At 46.3% G+C, this 14,098-nt stretch overlaps 1 protein-coding gene across 8 annotated transcripts in view; it reads left to right on the forward strand.

Moving 5' to 3' along the window:
- Positions 1-381: 381 nt before the first annotated feature.
- The window catches only part of PCBP2 (poly(rC) binding protein 2), a 52,214-nt gene continuing 38,497 nt past the window's right edge, over positions 382-14,098 (forward strand). For 4 of the 8 annotated variants that reach the window (XM_073613590.1, XM_073613592.1, XM_073613593.1 and 1 more), the window contains exons 1-2: positions 382-634; positions 13,737-13,886. In XM_073613590.1, the coding sequence (XP_073469691.1) occupies positions 13,814-13,886 (73 nt within the window). In that variant the 5' untranslated portion in view covers positions 382-634; positions 13,737-13,813. Of the gene's footprint in view, positions 635-2,436; positions 2,556-13,736; positions 13,887-14,098 lie in introns of all 8 variants that reach the window. The other 4 variants (XR_012241508.1, XM_073613596.1, XM_073613597.1 and 1 more) reach the window with 2 other exon arrangements.

The raw sequence follows: 14,098 nt of genomic DNA on the forward strand, positions 1-14,098 counted from the left end.
CAATAATTAGCTAAAGAAAGAGCCTAATAAAAAGAACGTCACGCGCCGAGATCTCCATCTTGGTACTCGCAGATATCACGCAGGAGCACGCCGTACACCAGGCGACTCCTTAGAAGGGTGTAGAAAGATGGCGCCGCTGCACGCAGTAATACACATGACCCGCCGCATTGATGTTAGGCTTTGAGACGTTAGTTTCTCCCCAAGCCGAGCATACCAAACCGCCAGCTCAACACTACGATTGTGACTCCAGCGATTTTTTTTTTGCTTGTCTGATATCTGATATTCATATTCACGCCATGTTCATAAATGGCTTCCCCTGGAGCGCCCCCTGGCGGCTGGCGGCGAGAAGCGTTGACTTCCGGTGAGGGCGGGTTGATAGCAGTGCGCGCCTCCTTCCCTCCCCCCTCCCAGAGCAGCAGAGGCAGCAGCAGAAGCCGCAGCTCCCGCCAGCCCCTCCCGCCGTCGCCATTCCTCGCCCGCCCGGCTCTCTCCTTCCCTCCCTCCCCGGGGCCCCCTTCGCCTCCGGATCGTTCCTTCCTCCCCATTCCTCCCTTGTTTTTCCTCCCCCCCTTCTCCCTTCCCTCCCCGGTCTCCGTCCCGCTCTTGCCCTCTCTCCACCTCGTCCAGTGTGAAGGTAAGCATCGCTCCATATCCACTCCCTTCCCGGCTTTGTTGTCAGGACAGCGGCGGGGCTCATAGGCCTCGGGCCGGCCATGTGAGGGGACCGCACTACTCCCCCCCTCCATGGCCGCTCCACCTTAACCCTTCCCAGGACAGGGCCACACCACGTGACCGGCCTCAGGCCTGCCAATGGAGGTCACACGCCGGCTCCTGCCTGCTCCTGGGGGAGGATCGGGGACATGTAAACAAGGCCTCTCCTCACACACACACAGCCCGGAGTACAATGCAAGGTCGCCGCCTCCTGGGGGGGACTCGATGACTGCTGTGTACAGATCCCGGGGATCTCACAACACATGGCTCTGGGCACACCCATTATCCGAGGACCTGTCCTCCGCACCTGGGGGGTGTGTGGTGATGATGTACTCCACATGGCTGTCACATTGTGTGACCTGTGGATGTATGATCACACACCTGGGCTGCCGGTCCCGTCCGTTGTGGGATCACACACCTGGGCTGCCGGTCCCGTCCGTTGTGGGATCACACACCTGGGCTGCCGGTCCCGTCCGTTGTGGGATCACACACCTGGGCTGCTGGTCCCGTCCGTTGTGGGATCACACACCTGGGCTGCTGGTCCCGTCCGTTGTGGGATCACACACCTGGGCTGCTGGTCCCGTCCGTTGTGGGATCACACACCGGGGCTGCTGGTCCCGTCCGTTGTGGGATCACACACCTGGGCTGCTGGTCCCGTCCGTTGTGGGATCACACACCCGGGCTGCCGGTCCCGTCCGTTGTGGGATCACACACCCGGGCTGCCGGTCCCGTCCGTTGTGGGATCACACACCCGGGCTGCCGGTCCCGTCCGTTGTGGGATCACACACCCGGGCTGCCGGTCCCGTCCGTTGTGGGATCACACACCCGGGCTGCCGGTCCCGTCCGTTGTGGGATCACACACCCGGGCTGCCGGTCCCGTCCGTTGTGGGATCACACACCCGGGCTGCCGGTCCCGTCCGTTGTGGGATCACACACCCGGGCTGCCGGTCCCGTCCGTTGTGGGATCACACACCCGGGCTGCCGGTCCCGTCCGTTGTGGGATCACACACCCGGGCTGCCGGTCCCGTCCGTTGTGGGATCACACACCCGGGCTGCCGGTCCCGTCCGTTGTTGGGTCACCCACCCGGGCTGCCGGTCCCGTCCGTTGTTGGGTCACCCACCCGGGCTTGCCGGTCCCGTCCGTTGTGGGGTCACCCACCCTTAATCTGGATGTGGGGTCCGGCATCGGTGTGGCCACATCTGCCCATTTATTGGACTGAGAAGTCCCCAACACCTTTGAAAAAAAAATGGCTGCATGGCAACACCATACTGTTTTATGCACATAAAAACGCACTGCGTTTATTGATGTGCGTGCCTTTAAGAATTAAAGCAGTGTATCCCAAAACTAAAAATGCCATGTATTGCAGCTTGCCAATCAGATGTGGTGGATGCATCAGTTTTCTTTTTTTTCACCCCTCTGTTTTTACCTGGTGATCTGGTTAGTAAAACACCTTCTGTGTTAGAGTACCTATACTGTGGATGGTCAGTGGGGGGGAGGGGGTGTGTTGGATGTATTGGCAGATTTAGATACACTAACAAATTGAAGCCAAACTTCACCTCACTCAAAACGGAGCTCCACCAAAAAGGGGATGCTCTACTTGTGTCCGTCCCCCCCCCCCCCCCTTCCGCTGCCACATTTGGCACCTTTTTGGGGGGTACCTGGTTTTAACAGGTACCTTCCCCCACTTCTGCTCAGTTAGAAATTCGCCCTCTTTTCCCCTGCAGTGAGCCCATTCAGCGTAACGCAGTAGAACACTGGCTCTGGAGCCCTTAGTCAAGATGTTGGTGCCAATAGCCAATTGAAAAAAAGGCTTGGGTGAGGACACCACGGGATGCCTGGACAGGTAAGCGTCCTAAAATTAAGTTAGCAGCTGCAGTATTTGTAGCTGCTGAGTTTTATTTATTTTTTTCTGACGAAGCCTAGAGCTCCTCTTTAAGCCGTTACAGAAATGTATTACCTTCTAACTGGTACACCTACATGACAGTTTCCTGTTGAAAAACAGATGTGCTGGTCAAATCGGGTGAAAATAAGGGGGGAGAGCCTAAAAATTAACTAATGCAACCATCACATCTAGGAATTGGTAAGCCGAAATATGTTTGGGTTTTATACAGCCTTAATGGCACCCCAGCACATCTGCTAAAGAGCAGCACGTTTTGTTTTGCTGGTGGGAAAAACGGGTGATTATGCACAAGTGTGAAAATTGCCAAATACAGCAAGGAGTACAGAATGTGAAACAAAAATTCAAGATTTTGCGTGCATAAATGTTTATCTTTATGCATGTATACTGCAACACTGACAGTGAAGGAGAGTTTTATTTATGTTTACACAAGGTCTTTACGGAACATTTTAGGCTCCATTAACCCTTGTGCAATTTATCATGTAACTTTGGACATAAGTCGCAGCCTGTTCTTTTCACTGGACCCCGTTCAGATCGGTGCCTGCCCTACTTTGATCCGACTTTACACTCTCTGGACATGTCGCACTGGAAATTGTGCATCTTTGGAGTCATGCAAGTGTGAACGGAGCCTTAGTCAGGATCTTTCAACATAATCCTGAGTATAAACATCAGTAAATTATGTCCACAGCAACTGGCCCTTCAAGGTCATCTGTCACATTCTCCTTGTGATCGGGGGTGCAGAAATTGGGGCCCAGATGAGTGTTGTGCACTGATCTTGGGGTCCCTAAAATAGAGCTTCTGGCTCTGGTCACATCCAGGTTTTTTTTTTTGGACCCGTCCTTCAGTGTGATATTGTAGTCCACATGGCTGTTATGTTGTATGTCCTGTACATGTTGTGTGTATTCTTTACCTGGATCTGTATCAACACCTGTAGCAAGTCCGTGTATGCAGATATGTCAGAGCCAGTGTGTTTACTTCAGCCACATGTCTTGTGATGAATGTGAAGATAATACCAATAGGGAGTTTAAAGCTGAACTCCGGGAAACCTAAAACGCCTTTTGCAGTGAGGCTGTGCACTAGTTAAAGCGATATTGAACTCATTTTTACAAAAAAATGCTGACTGGCAAGGGTTGTGGAACAAGAGACCCTAGTGTTCTCTCCTATCATAAATGCCCAACCCCTGCCTGTCAGCGGGTAATGTGATCTGATCCGCATAGATCAGACCACATTTATGTGGCTATGTGCCATGGTGATGTGACATCACAGAAAGGTTAATTAAGCAGCCAAGGAGACAGTACCTGGAAGTATAACTGGACAAAGATGGAAGTGCCTGGGAGTGGTGACTCTGCAGCGCTAGAGGGCTCCATTTGACAAGTGTCATAATGCCTAGTATCCAGTGCCTAGTGGTACATTATGACTTAGACCTGCGTTTAAAGTTTTTTTGTCTTTTACTTTAAAGGATAAGTTTACCTTTTCAAAAAATAAATGGTACGGTTTCACCCTAAAACGTGTTCCTGAAGGTCAACATACTTTAACTGCTTGTTTCTATAGGTATCCAAAACACATTGTATAGTTTTGGATGTATCTAAATACATATACTATAGGAATCAATGAGGGCTGCTCACAGCTGTCTACAAACTAAAATGTGCACTGAATTTAGAAAAGTAGGACACAGCTGTGTTTGGGGCCATAGACGTGCAGATACTTAGAAGACTTGTATCTAAACGTGATTGCTTTATGCACATATTTTAAACAGGCTCTTCTGCTAGCTCCAGCAAATACCTGCATTGATTCAGGAAATGCACATGTGCTTGTGTGAATGAAGCCTAAAGCAGTATTGCTTACCTGATCTCTGCTCCCACAGGTGCCTTTCTACTGCTAGACCGGCCCCCTCAGCATTTTCTCCCCTGCATTCCCATGATCTAATTTCCTCTGATATCAAGATTGGTGCAGTGTCCATAGCCCTGCATTAGACGTAAGTGTGCCGAGAGCCAGTCCTGTCTGCCACTGGATCAGGAAAGTAAAAATCTTAGAGTAAACAAGCAGTTATTCCTTGCAGTGTGGGGGCAAGTCACTGCAAGGGAGGACTTTTCCAGTTTCCCAGAGTTCAGCTTTAACATTCATTTGAGTAGTTGATGCTATGCCAAGCTGACCAACCCCTTGAGTACCTTCTGTGATTGCCTCCTCAAACTTAGATTATGCTCCTGACATTGTCATGTTGATGTCGGTCTGCACATGGACTTGCAGTTCAAGGGTAATAGGTGGCGCCTGCAGTTTTGGCTCGTGTCCAGGCTTAAGTTGTCACAGGCTATTTCCAGAGCACCTTCTAAACTGGCACTAATTGCTAGGATGTAATTAATTTTACATCACTATGTTGCCTGTTGGATGACCAGTTGTAAGTTTTGTCAGAGAATCCTTAGTTTATACATTCACCTATAGAATTTTTTTTTTTGCCTAAGATTTTTTGTGAATCTCAACCTCCATTTGAGCCAAGGCACAGTGCCGGGGGCATGCTTCTTTATAGCACATGCTGACAGAGGTGTGTTCTTTGAGTTCAGGGCAAATCATGGCCTCGGCTGAAAATTCAGTTTTACATATAACTTGTGACCAGATTTTGGTTTCCAGGATGTTAGGCGGTTTGATTTGTGTGAAAGATATGGTGGGTACTTTAGTAGCGATATTTAACTTACATTTTTTTCCCTATATTAGATGCTGTGGGCAAGATTTCCCTCCTTTACTTCCCCAAAATGCTGGTCTGTACTTTCATTTTGGGGGGGGGGGGGGGGGCCTCCTTGGCTTGTAGGGTCCTGCAGGGTCTTGCTGGAGTCATCCTTTCATGCAAACCCCTGGGAATAATGGCTGATGTGAATAAGCTGCTTGAACCAATAGGCACAAGCAGATGGAGAGTAAGACTCCCTTGCTGCCCCTTTATTTAAAGCAGCTTGCTCAGGGGCACTTTGTCTATTTGGGACATGTGGTCTTGATTTTGAATGTAGAGGTGACTAAAAGTTGAGGAAAGTGGCATATAGGGACCCAGAGGCTGTGCTTGCAGCTTTAAAGAGTGTTTCTGGATGAGTATTAAAGCAGGAGTAAGCGTCACTTTGTCACTATTACCTACAGGTAAGCTTATAAGGCTTGCCTGTAGGTAGAATGAATATCCCCTAAATGTACACTGTTTGGGAGGTATTCACATGTGTTGTAGCTGGGGGTGTCAATAATGAATGCGCAGTGCACTCTGAGTTGAGGGCATACTGAATGTGCCATCAATCAAGAGCACTGTGCCTCACCCGTGCACATGCGCAGGAGTGATGTCATCTCACCATGGCCATGCAAATGGTCAGGACCCACGAACCCCAAAGGAAGACCAGATAAAGATGGAAGACTGATCAGTGGTAAGTCTTTCATAATGTACTAGTATGTGGTGATGCATACTAGCACATTATGCCATTAATTTGCGGGGGGTTCTTCCAGGACTTAACTACCGCTTTAATTGTGCTACATTTGTAAATACTGATGCATTTACAAATATAGAAGAAAAATGTTTAGTATTACTTTAAGGGCCAGTTCACTCCAGAACATGTTAACTTAAAGTAGTTGTAAAGGCAGAAGGTTTTCCTTAATGCATCAAGATAAGAAACCTGTGTGCAACAGCCGCCCTCCAGCACCCCTTAAAACTTACCTGTGCCTTGGCCATCCGAGGCGCTCCTGATTGGCTGAGACACAGAAGTGGTGCCATTGACTCCTGCGGCAGTCAGTCAGCCAATCAGGGGAGAGGGGGGGCGGGGCTCTGTGCCTGAATGGACACAGGCAGCTGTGAATCAGCTCTGGTGCCCTCATAGCAAGCTGCTTGCTGTGGGGGCACTCCACAGGAGGGAGGGGCCAGGAGAAGTGAAAAGGGACCCGAGAAGAGGAGGATCTGGGCTGCTCTGTGCAAATCCACCTCAGATCTTAAGAGTTCCTGTCATGCTTTTGTTCCATTACAAGGGATGTTGACTTTTTTTTTTTTTAATTTTTTTTTAAAAGAACCGTATTAAAAGTAAAGTAAATGATAAAAATTTAATGTGCCCCGTCCCGCCGAGCTCACGTGCAGAAGTGACTGCATACGTGAGTAGCTCCCGCGTATGAAAACTGTTCAGACCACACATGTGAGGTATCGCTGCGATCGGTTCAGCGAGAGCAATAATTCTAGCCCTAGACCTCCTCTAATTCAAAACATGTAACCTGTAGAATTTAAACGTCGCATATGGAGATTTTTAAGGATAAATGTTTGTCGCTATTCCACGAGTGGGCGCAATTTTGAAGTGTGACATGTTGGGTGTCAATTTACTCAGTGTAACATCTTTCACAATCTAAAAAAAAGGGTTAACTTTACTGTTTTATTTTTTAATTCAAAAGTGTATATTTTCCAAAAAAAGTGTGCTTGTAGGACCACTGCACAAATACAGTGTGAAAAATTATTGCAACGACTGCCATTTCATTCTCTGGGGGTTAGAAAAAAAATATATAATGTTTGGGGGTTCTGAGTAATTTTCTAGCAAAAAAAATTATAGGCCTGCTCTTGGGCCCCTTTCATACTGGGGCGGTTTGCAGGCGTTATTGCACTAAAAATAGCTCCTGCAAACCGCCCCTAAACAGCCTTCGCTGTTCAGTGTGAAAGCCCTGGCAGGAGAAGAAAAAATCTCCTGTCAGCCGCATCTTTGGAGCGGTGAAGGAGCGGTGTATTCACCGCTCCTAAACCGCTCCTGCCCATTGAAATCAATGGGACAGCGCGGCTATACCGCGGTAATACCGCGGCTACAGCCGCGCTATACGAGGGATTTTAACCCTTTTTCATCCGACAGCGGGGGGTTAAAACCGCTAGCGGCCGAATACCACGGTAAAAGCGCTAAAAATAGCGCTGTTTTACCGACGACGCCCCCTACCGCCCCAGTGTGAAAGGGGCCTTAAAGTGGTTAACAGCACCCCAAGTGTAGGCTGTAAACGCAGTGCATTTCCCTGCATGGTATAGTAGTACCATGCGAGCAGATTGCTGTGCTTTTTTTAAAAAAAAGTAGTACATTCACTAATTTAGATGCTTTGTGGCATGATTTCTGCCCTTTCAGTGTGTTCTGTGCCATTTATGGTTTGAACTAGCCCTAAGTCCATCTCTAGGATAATGTCAACCCCTCCTGTCCCTCGCCCCCTCTGGTAACTGGATTAAAAATGCCCTTCTTGCTTAGAACTGTGATCATGTGAAGCTGCAGTCCTGAGTCCTCTTCCCTTATTTTTTGCACGAGGAAGGCTCCATTTTTGGGGGGTTCTCGTAGGATCCAGAAAAGAAGAGTTTTCAGTGCAAGGAGGAGTGATGGGTGCATCTGCATTGCTGGATTAGTTATCCTCTTATTTTGGAATGGCCCCTGCGATGGAATCTAGATGGCAGACCTAGGTGAGTACAACTTCCTTTACCAGGTAACAACCTCTCAGGATGGGAGGGAGGGGGAATGTAATATTTTGGCCAGAATGGGACATTTATCTGCAATAGGAGTAATTACACACTATACCTGGTGACTTATTTACTTTCAATGAAACCAGTTCTAATATGGCGGCAGCCTTTAGTTTCCTTTTTTCCTTCATAGGTATATGCACAATGGATACACTTGCTCTATATAAACCTATACCATCCTAATGAAGCTGCCAATGGAAGATCTGGTTGTGTGGGCTCCTAGGAACCCCATTTTAATATAATAACTTTTCGATATGTACAGAGTACACTCATTAGTGATCCTTGTAAAACATTGACCTAGATTAATTTATCTGGCCAGTCTATGGCAAAGCATTTGATTCTACAATTTTTTTTTACATTTACCCCAAGACTCTCCTGTTGACCTTCCCTCTGCAGTACATATTAACGGTAAATCTTGATAAGGCTCCATGCACACAAACTCAAACGGACAGTTTTTTTGTTTGGGGATGTAACGGCCCATAAATTCCCCTCTGTTATCCTATGTGTCCATGTACACATGGACGTTTATCAGCCTTGGCGTTTATGGGCTGTTTGAACGATTTAAAATCGCGTTCAGGAGCTGTTTTTCTGTCCACTAAAAACGTTGATAAACGCTCAAACGTGGCTCACCACGTTTTTGATCCGTGAAAAAAAAAATTTCTTAAACGCTATTGCAAAAACGTTGAGACTCGCAAAGCTACTGGCGTTTTTATAATGTTTAATGTCCAGTGTGCATGGAGCCTGAAACTTTCACTCTTAGCTAAAAAGTTCTTTTAATTGGATCTGATTTTTGTATGTTGTGCCTCCTAATTATACTGCTATGCAGCAGCAAACAAAGCTTGCTCTGTTTCTCTTGTCAGCAGTGCTCCTGTGGAATGTAATCTGCTACTTTGTAGTAATTCTGAACATTCTGTGCTGAGAATTAGGTTAAAGGAGTTGTAGAAAAAACCTTCATCTTAATGCATTCAATGCATTAAGATAAAAAAAACCTGCGTGTAGCAGCCTCCCCAGCACCCACCAATTGCTTACCCGAGCCCCTTCTCTCTCCAGCATTGTCCACGAGTGTCTAAGCCATCCGGGACACTCCTCCTGATTGGCTGAGACACAGCAGTGGCGCCATTGGCTCCTGCGGCAGTCAGCCAATTGGGAGAGGGGGTGAGGCCAGGTTGGGCTCTGTGTATGAATGGATACCTGGGCTTTGACTTGGGTGCCCCCATAGAGAGCTGCTGGCTGAGGGGGCACTTGATAGAGAGGAACCGCTCTGTCCAAAACCGCTGCACAGAGGAGGTAAGTATAACATGATTTTTTTTTTTTTAACAAGACTTTACAATCACTTTCGAGTGTTACTAAATCCACAATAGTCAAATCAGTCTGTATATGCAGCATAGCATGCTTGTTATACTCACTGTGGAACACTTAAAGGGGTTGTAAAGGTAAAATTTTTTTTTTAAAAAAAATAACAAACATGTTATACTTACCTTCACTGTGCAGCTCGTTCTGCACAGAGTGGCCCCGAACCTGGTCTTCTGGGGTCCCTCGGCGGCTGTTTCAGCTCCTCCCCGCAAGCATTAACCACCTTAATGCGAGCTCCCTCGCATGGTGGTGAGTGCTTGCGGGCGCGCTCCCGTGATACAGCCGGCGGCTATAGCCGCTCGCTGTATCACTCGGCCCCGGCGCGCCGCGTCATCGGATGTGATTGACAGCAGCGCGAGCCAATGGCTGCGCTGCTTTCAATCCATCCACTGCAGCCAATCAGCGACCAGGCTGAGCTGCAATGGAGATGACGAGAACGAGCAGCGGAGATTCGAGGCGTCAGGTAAGTAAAACGGGGGGGGCTGGGGGCGGCGGTATTGTCAAGTTTTTTCACCTTAATGCATATAATGCATTAAGGTGAAAAAATTTTTACCTTTACAACCCCTTTAAAGCTGAGTTCCACACAATTTCCGAAGTTCACCTTATTACCAAGCTGGCATAACATACATTGTCAAATGGCAATAATTTTTTATTTTTTTTCTTAAGGGTTACATTTTTAGACTTTGTGGCGTTTCCTGTGTCAGCCTCCTGCGATTATCGCCGTCGTATCCGGCAGTGCAGTCTCCTGGGAGCTATGAATCAATCTTCCCAGGAGTCAGTGTGGCTAGCCGCCTCTAATTATCGCGATCTTCCGAAACCAGAAGTGACGCGATGACGCCAGCACGTCTTGAAGGCGTATCACCTATGTGCTTTTGTTTATCTTCGTTGCCATCACAGCGGGGTGGGCACTTCCGATGACTCCGCCCATTGTGATGGCAATGTCAGAGGCTTACGGCGCTGCGACGTGTACATAATGCGTGGGAATGGGTGGTGCATGCTGGTAGCTCAGCATCACTGTATCCCGCAACTGTCTGCTTGTGGGCTTCACATGCCCACAGGCAAGATGACAACTGCCAGGAACAGATTATACATGTTATTTTTATATACGAAACCAGACATCAAGGGGTAACTTGGAGAAAACAATTGATTTGCACATTTACATTATATTAACTTAAGAATTTTAGAAAAAAAAATTGATTTGATGTTTGAACTCCGCTTTAAGGGGTTAATCCTCTGCTTTGTGTAAAAAGGCTGTTTTATCCTGTATGCATAGATCCTCCCCAACCTGCACTGCCTATCTGGGCAAGGCCAGCTAACACAGGCAGAGTAGCCGACCTGCACATGCTCAGTTGTGTCTTATGCTGGAGAGAACATATGCTTGTTCACAGATAGCCAGGTCACATGATATTGACATCACACGTGGGCATGTATACAGGTTGAAGTGAAAATCTCCTTCCTGATCTCTCAGCACTGGAGAAATTGGAGTTTATCATGTAACCATGCTATACAGATCTAAAAAGGTATATAGTGGCAGTATTTTAATGTAAAGATTTATACATTGGGGGGGGGGGGGGGGGGCGCAGATGAATAATCTTCATATTACTGGGTTTAGTAACACTTTGTTTTCTTTCTCGTCTTAATATGATTTCTTGTTACCTTTGTTTTAGGGCTCATGCACATCAGAATGTGGTGGTCTGTGTGCATTCTCCACACTGCGTTCAAATTGCACTGGGTGCGCGATCTGCTGCAGGTGTCCATGTTCCTAATGATACCCCAAATGCAGAACACACAATGTTTTTTTTTTTCCTTCATGCATAGAGTGCATGAAGGTAAATAACCTTAAACCATAACAGGCACTTTAAAATGGGAATGCCACAGATCTCTTGAGATTTTGGTCTCCAGGGATGCTAGCTAGACTTCTAATGTGTAGGCATTAAAGGGGTTGTAAAGGTAAAAGTTTTTTCACCTTAATGCATTCTATGCATTAAGGTGAAAAAACTTCTGACAGAACCGCCGCCCCCAGCCCCCCCGTTTTACTTACCTGACGCCTCGAAAGTCAGCTTCGCGTTCCCGACATCTGTTCCTCCGCTCACCCTGGCCGCTGATTGGCTGCAGTGGATGGATTGAAAGCAGCGCAGCCATTGGCTCGCGCTGCTGTCAATCACATCCGATGACGCGGCGCGCCGGGGGGCGGGGCCGAGTGATACAGCGAGCGGCTATAGCCGCCGGCTGTATCACGGGAGCGCGCCCGCAAGCACTCACCACCGTGCGAGAGAGCTCGCATGAAGGTGGTAAATGCTTGCGGGGAGGAGCTGAGACAGCCGCCGAGGGACCCCAGAAGACCAGGTTCGGGGCCACTCTGTGCAGAACGAGCTGCACAGTGAAGGTAAGTATGACATGTTTGTTATTTTTAAAAAAAAAAAAAAACACCTTTACAACCCCTTTAATTTTTGTATTGTAGGTTTATAGCTTGTTTAGTGCTATGGTGCTTACTGTTTTTCTTTAATATAGATGTGGCTCATTTCATCCAGTGCTAGTTCCAAATGATAGGGCATTGATGAGGGCTTTAACCTATAGCAACCCTTATCCTCTGATCTTTTTGTACTAAACGGATCTTGTGACTGACATTTTACTCATGCACTGTTATCAAGTGACTGTGTATTCAATAACGTTGTAGTGGCTTAGAAGCTGGGCAGCTTCCAGTGCTGGCGTTAAAAAGTGGTGTGATTTTCTTTCAAGAGGATAGTCTGAAATCTGTGCGCTACATGTGGTGTGCCTGCATAGTCGACGGGATCAAATGCTCTTAAAGGGTTTAACTTCTTTGTATGTGGGTAACCTCATCCACAAATTAAGAAGTAGTACGTAAATCCTTTCATGTGCTTCTGTTTAATACAACTGTCAAATTAAATCTGAAAAACGATTACACACCAGCCATGCCTATTGATGTTTTAAGTAAGGTTTAAAAAAAAACCAAAAAAACCTGCAGCTGCTTTGAAGTAACTTTAGGTTCACCATACCCATTCTGATCTGACCACATAATCTCTTTACAAAAACACAAAATCCTTTACAATCACTTATGGCATGTGTTATGGCATACCACCATTAATATGGTGAAGATTCAGTTGACAAACTCTAGCTGCATTGGAAAATGCAGGTAGAATGAGCACAACATGGAATGACATCCTTTTAATATCCTTGGACCTAGGAGAGGGATGGATGGGTTACTTTTGTGAGAGGGACAAACCTAAAGGTGCAATAAGTAGGTGGGGAGAAAATGATTGTGTACTTTTTAACCATATGAGCACATGGCCAGCATTGTTATTGAGGCAGCCTGTAGTGTGAGGAACATGTAGGCTGCCATTGTTGACCGTAAAATGCTGATAATCTAGCTGTTTGACAACAAGTGAAGGTGGAACTGCTGAAATGCCTTGTTGCTGGTAAATGGTATTGAAGCTGTTGGCATGACAGCCAGGGAACTAAAATTCCAACATATTGTGTAAGTTTTTTTTTCTCCATACTGTGATTAGCGACTTCACTCTACTTTTAGCTTCTCCGAAAGATCTGACTCCAGTAAATGTCTTGTCTCTGCTTCCTCTTCTGCTTCTTCGCAAAATGAAGCCATTGGCAGTGATCTACAAATTGATTGATATATGGGTGGAAACTGCCCTACAAAATTTCAGAAAACATGGGCTTGCTGTGTGGTTGATGTCTAGTTTTTGATAACCATGGTTAAGCTTTTGAAGACCTGTGACGTATACCCCTCTCAGATTTGTATGGACAGGAGTTTGTTAGATGTATATTTTCTGTGTCTTTGTGCCACGTCAATCTTTTTTTAATTCAATTATTTTCTTCATAAAAAAAAAGTTGGTTTAAAAAAAGTGGGAAGGTGGAGACATGACTGCAGCAATTACATGTGGAGCTGCCAGGAATCCTGAATCCATAATCCTGTCATGTAAACTGATTTGATGGGAATAGAAATGTGCATTTGAAGGAGAGGAAAGTTTTGTTTCTGTAAACCTGTGAAGGCAATTGTGCTCAGACTTTAAACTCAGTGCCAATGCAGCACATCCAGCATTCCTATGATCCATAGGTTATAATGAAATTTGAGCCTTGAATTGTATTAAATTCTGCCAAGTAGGTTTGTCTGTTATTGTAATGACCATGTGCAATGATGGTCATTCATAGCTTACTGTGTCTTGCAAGTGTATAAATTTTAGTATTTTTTTTTTTTCTTTTTCTTTTTTTTTTTTTTCTACGTTTGCTTACTTTTTTCTTATTTGTTTTTCTTACAGTCTTGTCTTATCTTGTGACCAAAGACTACCTTTACATCTTCTGACTATTGCCCTGATCTAACAGAACTAGTTTCACTATGGACACCGGTGTTATTGAAGGAGGCCTGAATGTTACCCTCACCATCAGACTCCTGATGCATGGAAAGGCAAGTGTGATTCTAATTTCTAAACTACTGGTATACGTGAGTATTTATGGTTTTAATGTATAAAATGAATCCCTTCAGGCTTTCTATGATGGTACTTTTGGCTCTAAAAGCCACTATTATGCCTCTCCGGTTTGGTTCAGCTTGTAAGATCCTGACATCTGATTTAAGCCTGGTATCCTAGAAGTAACCTTAAAGTGGTTCCAAGGGCAGAATGTG

The sequence above is a fragment of the Aquarana catesbeiana genome, linkage group LG02 (genome assembly GCF_042186555.1).
Source record: "Aquarana catesbeiana isolate 2022-GZ linkage group LG02, ASM4218655v1, whole genome shotgun sequence".
NCBI lineage: Eukaryota > Metazoa > Chordata > Amphibia > Anura > Ranidae > Aquarana > Aquarana catesbeiana.